The sequence below is a fragment of the Saccopteryx bilineata genome, chromosome 1 (assembly GCF_036850765.1).
Source record: "Saccopteryx bilineata isolate mSacBil1 chromosome 1, mSacBil1_pri_phased_curated, whole genome shotgun sequence".
Lineage (NCBI taxonomy): Eukaryota > Metazoa > Chordata > Mammalia > Chiroptera > Emballonuridae > Saccopteryx > Saccopteryx bilineata.
Window position 1 is genome coordinate 392,817,218 of NC_089490.1, and position 14,355 is coordinate 392,831,572.

Consider the following 14,355-nt stretch of genomic DNA (forward strand, 5'->3'; position numbering starts at 1 on the left):
TCTTACATGACATCTGCTATTATGCATTTCCCCCTCTCTCTCCCAGGTCCCAACTCTCTGTTGTAATTTGCTTTAGAAGTGTCTGGATTTCACTTGCATTGTTAATCTTAATATTTGGTAGGTCTGGGCTGGGGATGCCCAACTTATGGCCTGACTTAAATGTGAAATTCGTGGAACATACCTTTGCCTTCTTGTAAGTCAGTGAGGAAATTATGAGAGAATTTGCAGTTCCCCCAAAAGAGCAGGATCACTCAGATGAACTATTGCCTTCTAAAGCCCTTCAAGAGCATCTATCCCTGAGTCAAAGCTCCCTCCAATAAATAGCTCATTTGTATGGTGCTTCCAAGCAGTCTCCAACCTTGCCATCAATTCTTCTTTTTCAATTTCAATGATTGCTTAAGAATTCAAAATTCCTTTCTAAACACTATTATTTCTTACAACCAAAAAATATACATAACATTTTGATCTATCTACCCATCTTCTACAATCTATCTCTTATAAGATGACTCAAAGGGTGTGTCTGAAATCCCTTCCTATATGCTATGACTTTCTAACAACAACTTTATTGAGGTATAACTGACATGGAGTACACTGCACACATTTAAATTGAACAATTTAATAAATTTTAACATATGCACACACTCATGAAACCATCACCACAATCAAGAGATTAAACATAGACATTGCTTCCAAGTTTCCTTATATCCCACTGTATTTTCTCCCATGTGCCCTTCCCATCAGCTACCCTTTCATAGCCTCAGGCAACCACTAATCTGCTTTTCTCACCCTACATGACTTAGAATTTTTTATAATTTTTTTTTTTCTGAAGCTGGAAACAGGGAGAGACAGTCAGACTCCCGCATGCGCCCACCTGGGATCCACCCGGCACGCCCACCAGGGGGCGACGCTCTGCCCACTAGGGGGCGATGCTCTGCCCCTCCGGGGCATCGCGCTGTTGCGACTAGAGCCACTCTAGTGCCTGGGGCAGAGGCCAAGGAGCCATCCCCAGCGCCCGGGCCATCTTTGCTCCAATGGAGCCTTGGCTGCGGGAGGGGAGGAGAGAGACAGAGAGGGAGGAGAGGGGGAGGGGTGGAGAGGCAAATGGGCGCCCCTCCTGTGTGCCCCGGCCGGGAATCGAACCCGGGACCTCCGCACGCCAGGCTGACGCTCTACCACTGAGCCAACCGGCCAGGGCCTAGAATTTTTTATAAATTTTATATAAACAGAATCATGTCTGACCTCTTTCAGTTAGCATAATTATTTTGAGATTCAGTAATGTGTTGCCAATATCAATAGTTCATTCTTTATTGCTGGATACTTTCACTGTATGGATAGATCATAGTTCATTTATTCATTCACCTGTCAATGGGAATTTGGGTTGTTTCTAGTTTTTGGCTATTTTTAAATACAGTTGCTATAAACATTCATGAAAAGTCTTTGTATGAATATATACTTTCATTTCTCTTAGGTAACTATCTAGGTCTAGAATGGTTGGATCATATGGTAGGTATATGATTAACTTTTTTTAAAGATTGAATTGTTTAATTTTATTTATTTTTTACAGAGACAGAGAGTGAGTCAGACAGAGGAATAGACAGGGACAGACAGGAACGAAGAGAGATGAGAAGCATCAATCATTAGTTTTTCATTGCGTGTTGCAACACTCTAGTTGTTCATTGATTGCTTTCTCATATGTGCCTTGACTGCGGGCCTTCAGCAGACTGAGTAATCCCTTGCTCGAGCCAGCAACCTTGGGTTCAAGTTGGTGGGCTTTTTTGTTCAAACCAGATGAGCCCTTGCTCAAGCTGGCGACCTCGGGGGTCTCGAACCTGGGTCCTCTGCATCCCAGTCTGACACTCTATCCTCTGCGCCATTGCCTGGTCAGGCGGTATATGATTAACTTTTTAAGAAACTACCAAACTGTTGCAAAGCAGTTGTATCACTTGACATTTCCACCAACAATGCATGAATATTCCAGATCTTCCACATCCCCATGAGCACTTGTTATGGCCAAGCTTCTTTTTTTTTTAAATTATTTTTATTTATTTATTCATTTTAGAGAAGAGAGATGGAGAGAGAGAGAGAGAGAGAGAGAGAGAGAGAGAGAGAGAGAAGGAGAAGGAAGTATCAACTCCCGTATGTGCCTTGACCAGGCAAGCCCAGGGTTTTGAACCTGTGACCTCAGTGTTCCAGGTCGATGCTTGATCCACTGCGCCACCACAGGCTAGGCATGGCCAAGCTTCCTAATGTTAGTGTTCTCATAGGTATGAGATGATACCTTATTTTGGTTTTAGTTGGTATTTCTCTGATAAGTAATAATGTTGATGTTTAATCTTTTAATGTGCTAAGTTGAAACTAGTAAATGTTTGATGAAATGTCTGTTCAGATCTTCTATTTTTAAGTGGATTTTTTGTTTTCTTATAATTGATATTTGAGAACTCTTTATGTTTCTACATACAAGTCCTTCATCAGATATGTGATTTGCAAATATTTTCTCCCAGTTTTAGCATTGTCTTCTGTTACTCTTAGCAATGTCCTTCAAAGAACAAACATTTATCAGTTTTGCCATTTATGGCTTGAGCTTTTGGTATCATATTTAAGAAACCTTTGCTTATCCTCATGTTCACAAAGATTTTCACCTCTGTTTTCATCTAGAATTAAATTATTTTACATTTATGTTTAAGATCCATTTTGAGTTGAGTTTTATATATGGAACAAAGTATGGGTCAAAGTAAATACAGGATAAAGCAAAAGTAGGTTTATAGCTGTTTGTATGGAAAAAGAATGCAGGTTATGATTGTTAAAATAACTTTATTCACTGTGTTTTTCATGTACACACAACTGTAAACCCACTTTTGCCTACCCCACCCTATATTTTTGTCTATGGATATCCAATTGTTCCAGCACCGTTTGTTGAAAATATTATCTGTTTTTTCCCACTGAGTTGCCTTTGTACCGTTGTTGAAATTTAATTGCCCATATATGTGTAGGCCTATTCTGGACTCAGTTCTGTCTTGATTACCTATTTGTCTGTTTTTATGCCAAAACCACTTTGTCTTGAATGCTAATAAGTTTAGAGATCAGTAGTGCTAGTACTTCAACTGCATTCATTTTCATAGTCATTTTAATTATTGTAGGACCTTTGGATTTTTATGCAGTTTTTAAAACTAATTTATCAATTTCTATGAAAATGTTTATTGTACTTTTTATTGGGATTTAATTGAATCTTATTGATCAATTTGGGGAAAACTGACATATTGACCCTTGGGATCCATGAACTTGGTGTATCTTTTTTTTTTATTTAGGTCTTCTTTGATTTCTATCATTATTGTTTTGTATTTTTAAGTGTATAGCATTTTCAAATCTTGTGTCAGATTTAGTCTTAAGTATTCCATTATTTTTGATGCCATTGTAATGATTCAATTTTTTAAATTTTATTTCCAATTGTTTTTTGCTTGTGTATAGAAATGAAATTATTTTATATTGATTTTGATAAACTCATTTATTAATTCTAGTAACTTTCTGTAGATGTCATTAAATTTTCTGCATAGACAATCATTTTATCCATGAATAAAAACATTTTTCCTTTCTAATTTGAGTGACTTTATTATTTTTTTTCTTTATTGCACTGGCTAGAACCTCTAACATAGTGTTGAATAGAAGCGATGAGAATGTATATTCCTACCCTGTTCTTGATCATAGGAGAAATTCTCAGTCTTTTGCCATTTGTGATGCAGATTTTTTATAGATGCCTTTGTCAGGTTAAAGGAGTCCCAATATGCCAGTTTTAAAGGGGGTGTGTAGTTTTGAGCCCTCTAAATCTCCCTATTAAATGGAGAATAGAGAAAGAGGCAGTAAGAGGAAGATGGAGGCACCAAAGAAATTCGAGATATTTTAATCTTTTAAGAAACAGAACATTCTGAGTTAGGTGGTTTCACTTAGGATTCAACACTGAGGATGCAGAACTGGTTGGGAGATCACTCGGAGTGATAGCTGCAAAGGTTAGAGAGGACAGATTAAAAAGTATAATTTCAGGAATGATGGCTCCTGTGGTATTTGAAACAGTTGATTCCTCCTTCTTCTTGGAAGACTTTTCACTTTCTCCCTCCATCTTCCTGACACTAATTTATTCTTGTTTTCTACCTCCTTCATGGCTGCTTCTCAGACTTCTCTGCTGGGTTCTTCTTTCTAAATGTTAAAGTTACCCAGGGCTTAATCATAGGTCTTTCCCTATGCAGTCACTCCTTAGGTTAATTTCACCCAGTCTTATGGATTTAGATATTTATTTAAAGTGTTAAAATAAAGTGAGAAGTCTTAGCAATGGCCTAGGATCCCTAACTACCTTCATACTATCTTCTCTCTTTTTCTGTAGTCTAGCCCAACCTTTTCTCACATCAGTATCTTTATATCTACTTTTCCCTTTTCTTGGAATGTGTTCCACAGATCTTCTCAGGATCTACCTAAAATAGCATTTTCATCCTATGCTATTATCTATCCCCTGACCCTGCTTGACTTCTTATCATAGCTTTCTTGGTGTCTCATACTTGTAACCATTGTTTATTTATTTGTGTGAATGTTCATTTTATGTGCCATGCACTCTCATGTAAGATCCAGAAAAGCCATTGGGGGTGTCTTATTTTATTTTGACTATAAGTAAGTACTCAATAAATATTTGTTTAGTGAATAAATATATAGATATTAATATTTTGCTGAGACTTTGTACATTAGGTTTAACAAGTAAATTCTCCCCAATGCATAGATTTTTTTTCTAGGCATTTCTTTTGCATTTTTGTTGCCTACACTAAGATGATGGATTTCTACTAACTTAATTATAAAATCACAAGTTGGCTTTTCTCAGGTATGGTTAACACAAAAGAACAGTGGTAGCATAAAATTCAATTGACTATGTTTACACAAAATCTTTATGTTTTCTTAATCTAATGACGTTATGTAGTGTTTTTGCTTATCCAGTCTTAAAAATCACTTGTTATTTTTATGTCAGTTTCCCTCTCTAGTTTGTAAGTGCATTGGGGGTATGGGTTGTGAATTATTCACCCTTTTAGTCTCAGGACCAGATTCAGAGCCTGGTCAAGTAAAGGTTTACAATAGATGCTTGTTGAAAAGGACACACAGGAGAATGATTCGGGGACCTACAAGCATCTACATACAAATTTAGGTTTCTCCTCTATGAAAACTTGCCAACATTTTTGTAAAAGTTGTATTTCTGTATTTCCTTCATCAGTTGTCTTTTATGTCCTAAACTTAATCTTAACTCACCTTATCAGGCAAACTCTGCTTGTATACGACTCTATTTCTAGCCAAATCAACTTCACTGCAGATGGAACTCCACCTTAGAATGGATACAGCTTCCTGTGGAATCTACAAGTTGGAGGAGGTAATAGAGGACCAGGACAGGCTCAGAGGGATGGCAATCAATTTAAACCAAATAGCTTGGGTCTAACCCTGATGGTTCTTATTACATAAAATATGGGCTAGGTGAAACCAGAATGAAAAGGGGAAATGACAGACTTGCGAAATTGATGTTTATGTAACTGAGAAGATTGTGGCACCGTGTTGGTTTAACAGGTTTAATAGGCAAGACAGTTTATTTTCCTTAAAATAAAAAGAAGTGTTTTTTTTTTTTTCCATAACATACCAGTCACTCGAAAATGTTAAAAAGTAATAAGGGTATAACACAAACCACTCTGTTATATGCAATAAAACTACTATTTTAAGGTTATATGTTCCTGTATAACAAATCACCCTAACATGTGACTAAAGCAGTAGTAATCATTTTTTGTTATCTCTCACAGTTCTAGGAGTTGAGTGGATTTTGCTAGGCAGTTTTCATTTGGGTCTCATGTACTTACAGTCCCAGCTAAAACAGATCAGCTGAAGTTTCAGTAGCTCATAGTTGGATGCCTGACTGGGAGGGCTTGAAGACCTGCAGTCTGAACCACCTTGAGTTCCTTGGGCATCTCTCCCTGACTCTATATGGTCTCTCCATATGTACTCTTCAGCATGGTGATTTCAGAGTTGCGGGACCATTTATATCGTAACTCGGGGCTCCAAAGCTACATATCCTGAGAGAGAGTGCCAGGTGGAAGCTCTATTGACTTTCCTTAGATAGTTTTTGGAAATCATGCAGCACTACTTCTGGGGTACTTTATTTGTCAAAAGAGTTACCCAAACCCTCCAGGTTCAAGGGGATGGACATAGACTCCATCTCATGAACGGTGAAGTTCTTCAATAGCATGTGAGGTGGAAAATATTGTTGTGACCATTTCTGGAAAATACAACCTGCCACAACCCATGCTACTATTTTGTTGACTCTCCTCTTAAACATCTCCTTCTATACATTTTGTTATACATAGATGGGTTTTCATGATACCTGGTGTTATAGAATTTTCTTTGTTCATTTTAGACCAGTTGTCATATTACAGAAAAAAGAAACTGAGGTTAGTAACATGGCTTGTCACACAGTGAGTTAGCTTCAGACTTGAGCCAGACACCAAGTCTCTTGATTACAAATCTAGGACTCAATGACTTCATGTGGAATAATGAAAGCAGGACTCAGTGATGCTTCATGTTGAAGCTGTGGGTGCAATAGGGCGGATTTTGAGGCACTTGAGGAAGGCAGGATAGTTAAGAGGCTAGTTGGCAACCCATATAAAAACAGATGGTTTTGCTCTGGCTGGTTGGCTCAGCGGTAGAGCGTCGGCCTGGCGTCCGGGGAACCCGGGTTCGATTCCCGGCCAGGGCACATAGGAGAAGCGCCCATTTGATTCTCCACCCCACCCCCCTCCTTCCTCTCTGTCTCTCTCTTCCCCTCCTGCAGCCAAGGCTCCATTGGAGCAAAGATGGCCCAGGCGCTGGGGATGGCTCCTTGGCCTCTGCCCCAAGCGCTATAGTGGCTCTGGTCGCGGCAGACCGACGCCCCGGAGGGGCAGAGCATTGCCCTCTGGTGGGCAGAGCGTCGCCCCTGGTGGGCGTGCCGGGTGGATCCCGGTCGGGGCGCATGCGGGCGCATGCGGGAGTCTGACTGTCTCTCCCCGTTTCCAGCTTCAGAAAAATACAAAAAAAAAACCCAACCAAAAACCAAAAAAACAGATGGTTTTACATTTATAATGAAAACTCAAATGCAGGCGGCTAATCATTTATTTTCTCTTAAAAAATTGGATTTTTATATGTTAATAGAAAAATAGAAGTCATCTTAAACTGGAGAAAGATACATCTAGTTTGGGAGAGCAGGTTCAATTTAAGTTGGAAGTCACAAGGCAATTACAAAAAAAGGAACACCTTTTTTTGAGTGTCTATGATATAATAGGAAGTATGATAGTTGTCTTATATACATTTCCATTTAGCAACAAACAGCATTGAGATGTTGGAATTATTATTCTCATTTTACAGATGAAGAAGATGAGTTTTAATGTTAAACAATTTTCCTTAGATTACATAGGTTATTACAGCTCGATAAAAATGTCGGTATTTAGAACCTATTTTTTTCCCCCTCTAGAGTATAGAGCAATGGTTAGAAAAATTAGATTTAAGAGCTAGTAATGGTTTGCTTCAGAGGTAGAAATACTTAAAAATAAGTTTGGGACAGGGAAAAAGAACACACTCCTCTGAGTAGCTACAGAACACTTTTAAGGCAGATTCTGAAAGACATCTTCATCAACCAGTTGACATCTAGATTCACAAAATCCTGGAGCTGGAGCTTGGAAGGAAAGCAGTCAAAGCTAGTTGTGATTTTCTTTCAGTCTCAAGGCAGTCTGAGGTTCGATTCTTAATCAAATCCTCTTTGCATCCAATTAAAGAATTGTGTAGGTACAGACTGGATCCTTAATTGATTATGTAGAAATCTGTAGTTGATGAATAACTTGCTTGCTGAGATGCAGCTGTACCAGAAAATGATGAATGCTAGTGACACACCTCTGTGGGAGCTGTGTGATAAGCAAGGCGTAATGCTTAAGGAACCTCAGGGTTGAAATTTCCTTGAACTGAGGTGGTCCACACTTACTCAACACTCTCTCTTATGATCATAAGCATCCCAGGTGTATAATGACTGAGATACTTAGAAAGCATGCATGGGAATAATGAGACCTGTACCATGCTGTCACTGTGTGCTTTGTGTGGCTGTCTTGTAACCTCTGTTAAAGCTTTCTTAATGCTTGATTCTTGGTATATCTTATGGGTTTAACTGCCAAGCTCAACCTAGGACTGCTCACTTCAGCTGGTCAAGCCGAGAGTGCATTGCAGTTCTGAGACTGTGAATTTAGAAAAGGTATCCCAGGTAATTCTGATGTATATCCATAGTTGGAAACAAGTGGGACAAATGGCCTCATTTTACAGATGAGAAAATAGGCTCAATAAAGTAAATGGACATTCCTAAAATCTTACAGCTACTTGGACACAGAGTCAGGACAAGAATTGAAGGCTTCTATATACACATTCTCTGGTTTTCCATTAAAATACATTTCCCAAAATGTGTTTTGCACAACACTAGACCTATGAAATAGTCTGTGATGAATCAGGTCCTGTAGAATTGAATAAATTTAGTTTTAAGAAATGCTGCATATAATACTACCCTTTTGGAGGTTTATATTATACTAAAGGCTCTGAAAAGTTGTCTAATTAGAACATTTTGCTTTATTTAACTCAGAGTTGCTTCACATTGTTTGAATGTAAGATCCTTCATATTTAACATCAAGCATCTCACTGAATAGTACTTTGGTAAAACACACATTGAGAAAAGTTGACCTGAGACATTTAGATTGAGTAAGGGAATTACTACTAACTGTGTTCAAGCTGTGAAAGTCAGACAATAGGTACTATACACACTTGTTACCATCTAAGTTATAAATAATTTCTACCAAAGTTTGTAATAACACATTATAATCAAGATGTGTTTTTTATGGTTGTGACTTATGGGAATTAAGGGGTTTGTTTCCAACATCAGAACTACATGAAAAATCCCCAGTTCCTCAGAGGTCAGAAAAAGCTTATTAAAAAACAAATCATCACAACTAGCCACAAACTTTAAACAAAATCACCCATCCGGTTATGAGGATAAAAGGAATTTAGATGCTCAGGGCATCGGAGGCAGGAAGCTTTTCCTATTGATGAGCTTTCTTTCTTTCTTTCTTTCTTTCTTTCTTTCTTTTTTTTTCTTTCTTTCTTCTTTCTTTCTTTACTTCTTTCTCTCTTTCTCTCTCTCTCTCTTTCTTTCTTTATTTCTAGTAAGAGAGACAGAGAGAGAAAGAGAGAGGGACAGACAGACAGGAAAGGAGAGAGATGAGAAGCATCAATTCTTCATTGCAACACTTTAGTTGTTTATTGATTGCTTTCTCATATGTGCCTTGACCAGGGGTCTACAGCTGAGCCAGTGATCCCTTGCTCAAACCAGCAACCTTGGGCTTCAAGCCAGTAACCTTGGATTCCAAGCCAGCGACCTTTGGGCTTAAGCCAGAGACTATGGGGTCATGTCTATGACCTCAAACTTAAGTGGTGAGCCCATGCTCAAACAGGATGGGACCATGCTTAAGCTGGCGACCTTGGGGTTTTGAACCTGGCTCCTCTGCATCCCAGGCTGACACTCTATCTACTGCACCATTGCCTGGTCAGACTGATGAGCTTTCTCAGGGTAGCTTTTATGTCTTTGTTTCTTAGGCTGTAGATGAAGGGGTTCATCATGGGTGTCACCACAGTGAATAGAATCGCACCAATTTTATCTCTGTCATGAGTAGAAGAGGGGAAGAAATAAACCCCTACAATGGTCCCATAGAAGAGCAATACAACTGTTAAGTGAGATGCACAGGTAGAGAAGGCTTTCCACTTTCCCTCTGTGGATGAGATTCTCAGGACAGCCCTGACAATGCAGATGTAGGAGAAGAGGATGAAGGCAAAAGGGAGGGTGATGACTGATAAGCCTACGATGAACAACACAAATTCATTGATCACTGTGTCTGAGCAGGATAGTTTGAGCAGAGAGGCCAAGTCACAAAAGAAGTGTGAAAGAGTGTTGTTGTCACAGAAACACAATCGAAGGAGTAGAAGAGTGTGTGTCAGGGCAACAATATTACTGAGAACCCATGGAATGATTGTCAGCAAGATGCAGAGCCTGGGTTTCATGACGGTCATATAGTTCAGAGGGTGGCAGATAGCCACAAAACGGTCGTAGGCCATGACTCCCAAGAGGAAATTGTCAATGACAACGAACACAATTAAAAAGTACATCTGTGTAATGCAGCTCTTGTAGGAGATGGATTGACTCTTGGTCTGAATATTCACGAGCATTTTGGGGATTGAGGTGGAAACAGAGGAAATATCAGCAAAAGATAGATTAGCAAGGAAGAGATACATTGGGGTGTGAAGATAAACATCCAAGCTGATGGCCAGAATGATGAGGCCATTCCCAACCACAGTGATGAGGAACATGCCCAGGAAAAGCACAAAAAGAAGATTCTGCTGCTCCGCCTGGTTGGAGAATCCCAGGAGAAGGAATTCAGAGATGGTGGTTTGGTTTCCTTGATGCATATTTCTGCTGATTGATTTGGAGAAAATAACACGAGGTCTTCTTATCCCTACAAAGAACCCCAATACAGTACCATTGAACTGCAACCACTGCCGGGAGGTGGGCACTTTCTTTAGGAGGAAGGGCAATGAAGAATGGAGAATAATTACTTAATAAGAAACTAGGTCAGCAGTTCAGAGTTCCAGAAATGCCTTAGCGTGAAAAGGCAGCAACATGATGGATACTTCTCCATGAACAGGTTTTAAACTCTAATATAATTCTGAATATGATTTTGACAGTTGGCTCCAAATGTAGTTAAATGCCCCCAAATTAAGGCTAATATGTAAAGTATACTCCATATTTGAAAGATGTTAGATTCCTCTCCCCAAAGGAATTACTTAAAAATGAACAATCTGGTTCCAAGACTTTTTCACCATCCATCCTCATTTTTTAAATCTAAGATGATAGAATTTTGAAGAGTCATTGAAATGAAGAGTTTGGGGAAGGAGAAACAATTGAGGATTAAGAATGCCTATGGGACTATACTGTTGTGTGGGTTCTCCTTTCCATTCAACTTAGGGGATCTCCAAAAGAACTGCTATTGGAGACTGTGTATAAGGAAAGACCAGAATTTTAGTTCACTCATGGTTAGATGGTAGGCAAACTAAGAAACTTTAGAAGACACACAAAAACCTAAAGACTTGTGTTTGCCTTTCATTTCTAAATGAGAAGGCTCACTGGGTCAGCCCAGTATGACAGGGGTAGGGAAAAGCATGGTAGATCAATCCTTTCTCACCATGGTATAGCATGAATATGTGAGTTAGGCGAAGTGGGTGCTGCAAAAGGTCACTGGATTCAAGTCATCTCATTGGGACTCTAACCAAGAAGCAGCCTGCTGGGGTAGAGGAGACTATAGCAGTAAGAGGTCATGGAGTGGCTTTCTTACAGAAGAAGAATCATAAGGAGATGAGGGAGAAAATTCACTGAGCCCCGGATGTGGAATTGTGTATATTTGAGGGGCAGTCTCTAATCTCACCTTCCTGTCCTGCCTCTCTCATTCACCAGCAGTGCTATACAAATGGTGCTGAGTCCATGAGGCACGTGCCTCACTGGTTAGGAGCAGCACTAATGTTAATAAAGCTTACCTTTGAAAGATGGTAGAATCTCAGGAAGTTACTGGACTCTGGACGCAATAACTTAACTTGTTGACAGGGTAGCATAGGTGAGTCTAATAGCAGCTTTTATGTGTTTATCAGAACCAGACTCTTTCCCCAAGAACAAGAGTTAATAGCCATCATGCTGGGCTCCTATGGGACATTAGCTTCTTCTAAGTCCTTTGGGATTGTACCCTGAGGTGTTTTCCTCAAGACAGATAGTTGTTTTCACATCCCAGTCTCAATGAGGCAAATGGAAAATAGATGGGCAACTCTGCTTTTTTGTTTGTTTGTTCATCTTCTGTTGCCTCTTCCTACTTGTGATTTCCTCTTTGTAACTTAGTTGACTACTGCTCTTCAGAGCAAGTGAACTGTTTGTTGTATGTGTTATATTTCCAGTGAGATGGTAAGTATTTTGAGAATTCCTTCTCAAAGGCCCTAATAGAGAGGAATCACTCAGTACATACGTCAAGAATTGAGTTAATTTCTACACTAGGGGTAATGACTCTCAAGAGATGTCATCTATAGTGGAAACGGTAGGCTATGGCCTCTTCATCACTTGAATGAGTATCAGTATTGGAAGGGAATCTAAGGGGCCCATTGATTCAGCATTCAGTACTCTTAGTGCAAACTAAAGAGATAAACTCTGACTTTTTAATATTGAAAAGAAAGAAACATATTGAAATGATATTGAGTGGTTCACAGAAACATTGGGAGGCTGGAAAAGCAGACCCTGAAATGGACAGGAACAAGGGAGGCTGTATGGTCAGAGATACAGCCAAATCAGTATATTCCTTCTTCTCATGTTTGCATGTGCTTTAGAATATAACAGTTATTTCTCACCTAAACCAAGAGCATTCACCCCTCCTCAACAAGAAAGAACTTAACCTAATAACTGTATAGTTATTCATGACTAATATTTAAAGTAATAGGACAATAGAGAAGAAAGAAAAAGCAAAATTATCTATCTATCTATCTATCTATCATCTATATAGCATTTATATATCTAGTCATATCTAGGAAAAAACATAAATTATAGAAGCTAGAACAGTGGTTGATTGGACAGGGAGAAGGCTTGATTGGAAAGGGACACAAGAGAATTTTCTAGGGTGGTAAAAATATTATATTATTGGATACAATTGTCTAAATATATCAAACTGAACCAATTGAGATATACATATGTATTGTATTGTATGTTATTTACACTTCAATTGCAATATAATAGAAACAAAATAAGCTAACCACTTCTTCCTTTTTACTTGAAGTGGAATTTGAATCTATTATCACATCAGAATCAGTTGAAAAGCTTTCCTTGCCTTTTCTTTTCTACCAGATAAGCAGAGGTTGAGATTTTAAATCTTTGCTCAGATTCTGGAAACAGATGCTGGGAGACAGAGTGGAGCCAAGAACGCTCTTATGTATGATAAGATCCAGAGTGAAGAGTCATCCTCCCAGTTGCAGAGGAAGTTAACCCACATGGGGCAAGAGAGGAGAGACCAGATACGTGGTAGTTTCTCAGAACTAAGAATACCCAGGATAGAAAGGGCCAGTAGGAGGCACTTATGTATAAACACATGGATTTTCTGGAGGTTTGTGGCCTTATATGGGCATGTGGGAGAGGGTTGTCAATTTAGCCATTTTGAAGCTAGGGTTCCTAAGAACTCCTTGGTCATGGGGAAAGAAATAAGCCCTTCTTGGACAACACACAGTAAAACTTATTAAAACTTATGCTGAAGAAGACACAGGAAAATGCTGCATCATGATCTTCTTGCATAAGATATTCTCTTCTACTCTGCATAAAAAAAATTGGCTTACAATTGTGTGTTCATTTTCCCAATAGTCTGTAAACTCCTTGAAAGTGAGTATCTTGTGTTTTTTTCCTATAAACTCAAGCTCATAACCCAGTGCCTGACACATGAAATAGTACCTTCGTCATCCCCAAATCATTGTCTCTCATTTTCTTCTTATCTTAAATCCCTGCCTGCTTCACCATTTGATTGTTTATTTATTGTCTCTTGTCTCCTTATGAACATTAGATCCATGGGATCAGGGACTTTGGAAAATAGTAGATTCTTTTTAAATATTTGTTTAAAAATAAGTAAGCGAATGTGTAATAAATATTTATTGAAGAAATTGTCCTATTATGGCACAAAGGAGTTTTTCTAAAGAAGCTTCATAATGAGCATCAAGCATTGTGGTCTGTGGTCCCTGGGGATGGTTATACAAAACTCTGCCCCATCTCTGTTGAATAACCTCTTTTCCAGTGTTATGAACATCACACTTTTTCCTTCTCATGAAGGCTGGTTTGAAACCAATAAGAAGCAACTAAGACAATTCTCAAATTGAAGCTAGTGGGCCAAGACAGGCCCCAGCAATGATCACCATTGTATTGCAAGCTTTTACTGTTTTTCACTGGAAGCTGTAATTGTACAATGTTTTTAAAGACGAGAGAGAGAGAGAGAGAGAGAGAGAGAGAGAGAGAGAAAGAAAGAGTTATCATTATAAAAGTACCCACTGAGATTATTTTTGAAAATTAATTAATTTATTTTTGACAGAGACAGAGAGAGAATCAGAGAGAGGGACAGCTAGGGACGGACAGACAGGAAGAGAGAGAGATGAGAAGCATCAATTCTTTGTTGCGGCACCTTAGTTGTTCAATAATTGCTTTCCCATATGTACAATACCTTG

General features: G+C 38.9%; 1 protein-coding gene across 1 annotated transcript; it reads right to left on the bottom strand.

Moving 5' to 3' along the window:
- Nucleotides 1-3,934: 3,934 nt before the first annotated feature.
- LOC136319705 (olfactory receptor 1S1-like) lies at nt 3,935-10,570 on the bottom strand. The gene is made up of 3 exons (XM_066252835.1): nt 9,627-10,570; nt 4,144-4,188; nt 3,935-3,993 (listed from the first exon to the last, which is right to left on the bottom strand). The coding sequence occupies exons 1-3, from the start codon at nt 10,534-10,536 to the stop codon at nt 3,935-3,937; spliced, it is 1,014 nt and encodes a 337-aa protein (XP_066108932.1). The 5' UTR covers nt 10,537-10,570.
- Nucleotides 10,571-14,355: the final 3,785 nt, after the last annotated feature.

Excerpts from the sequence above, each read along its gene's own strand:
- LOC136319705 (XM_066252835.1), bottom strand. The coding sequence starts at position 10,536 with ATGCATCAAGGAAACCAAACCACCATCTCTGAATTCCTTCTCCTGGGA. Across the intron at positions 4,189-9,626 it reads TACCCTGAGAAAGCTCATCA|AAAGAAGAACCCAGCAGAGA; the intron begins GTCTGACCAGGC and ends TTTAACATTTAG. Across the intron at positions 3,994-4,143 it reads GAGAAGCAGCCATGAAGGAG|CTATCACTCCGAGTGATCTC; the intron begins GTAGAAAACAAG and ends TAACCTTTGCAG.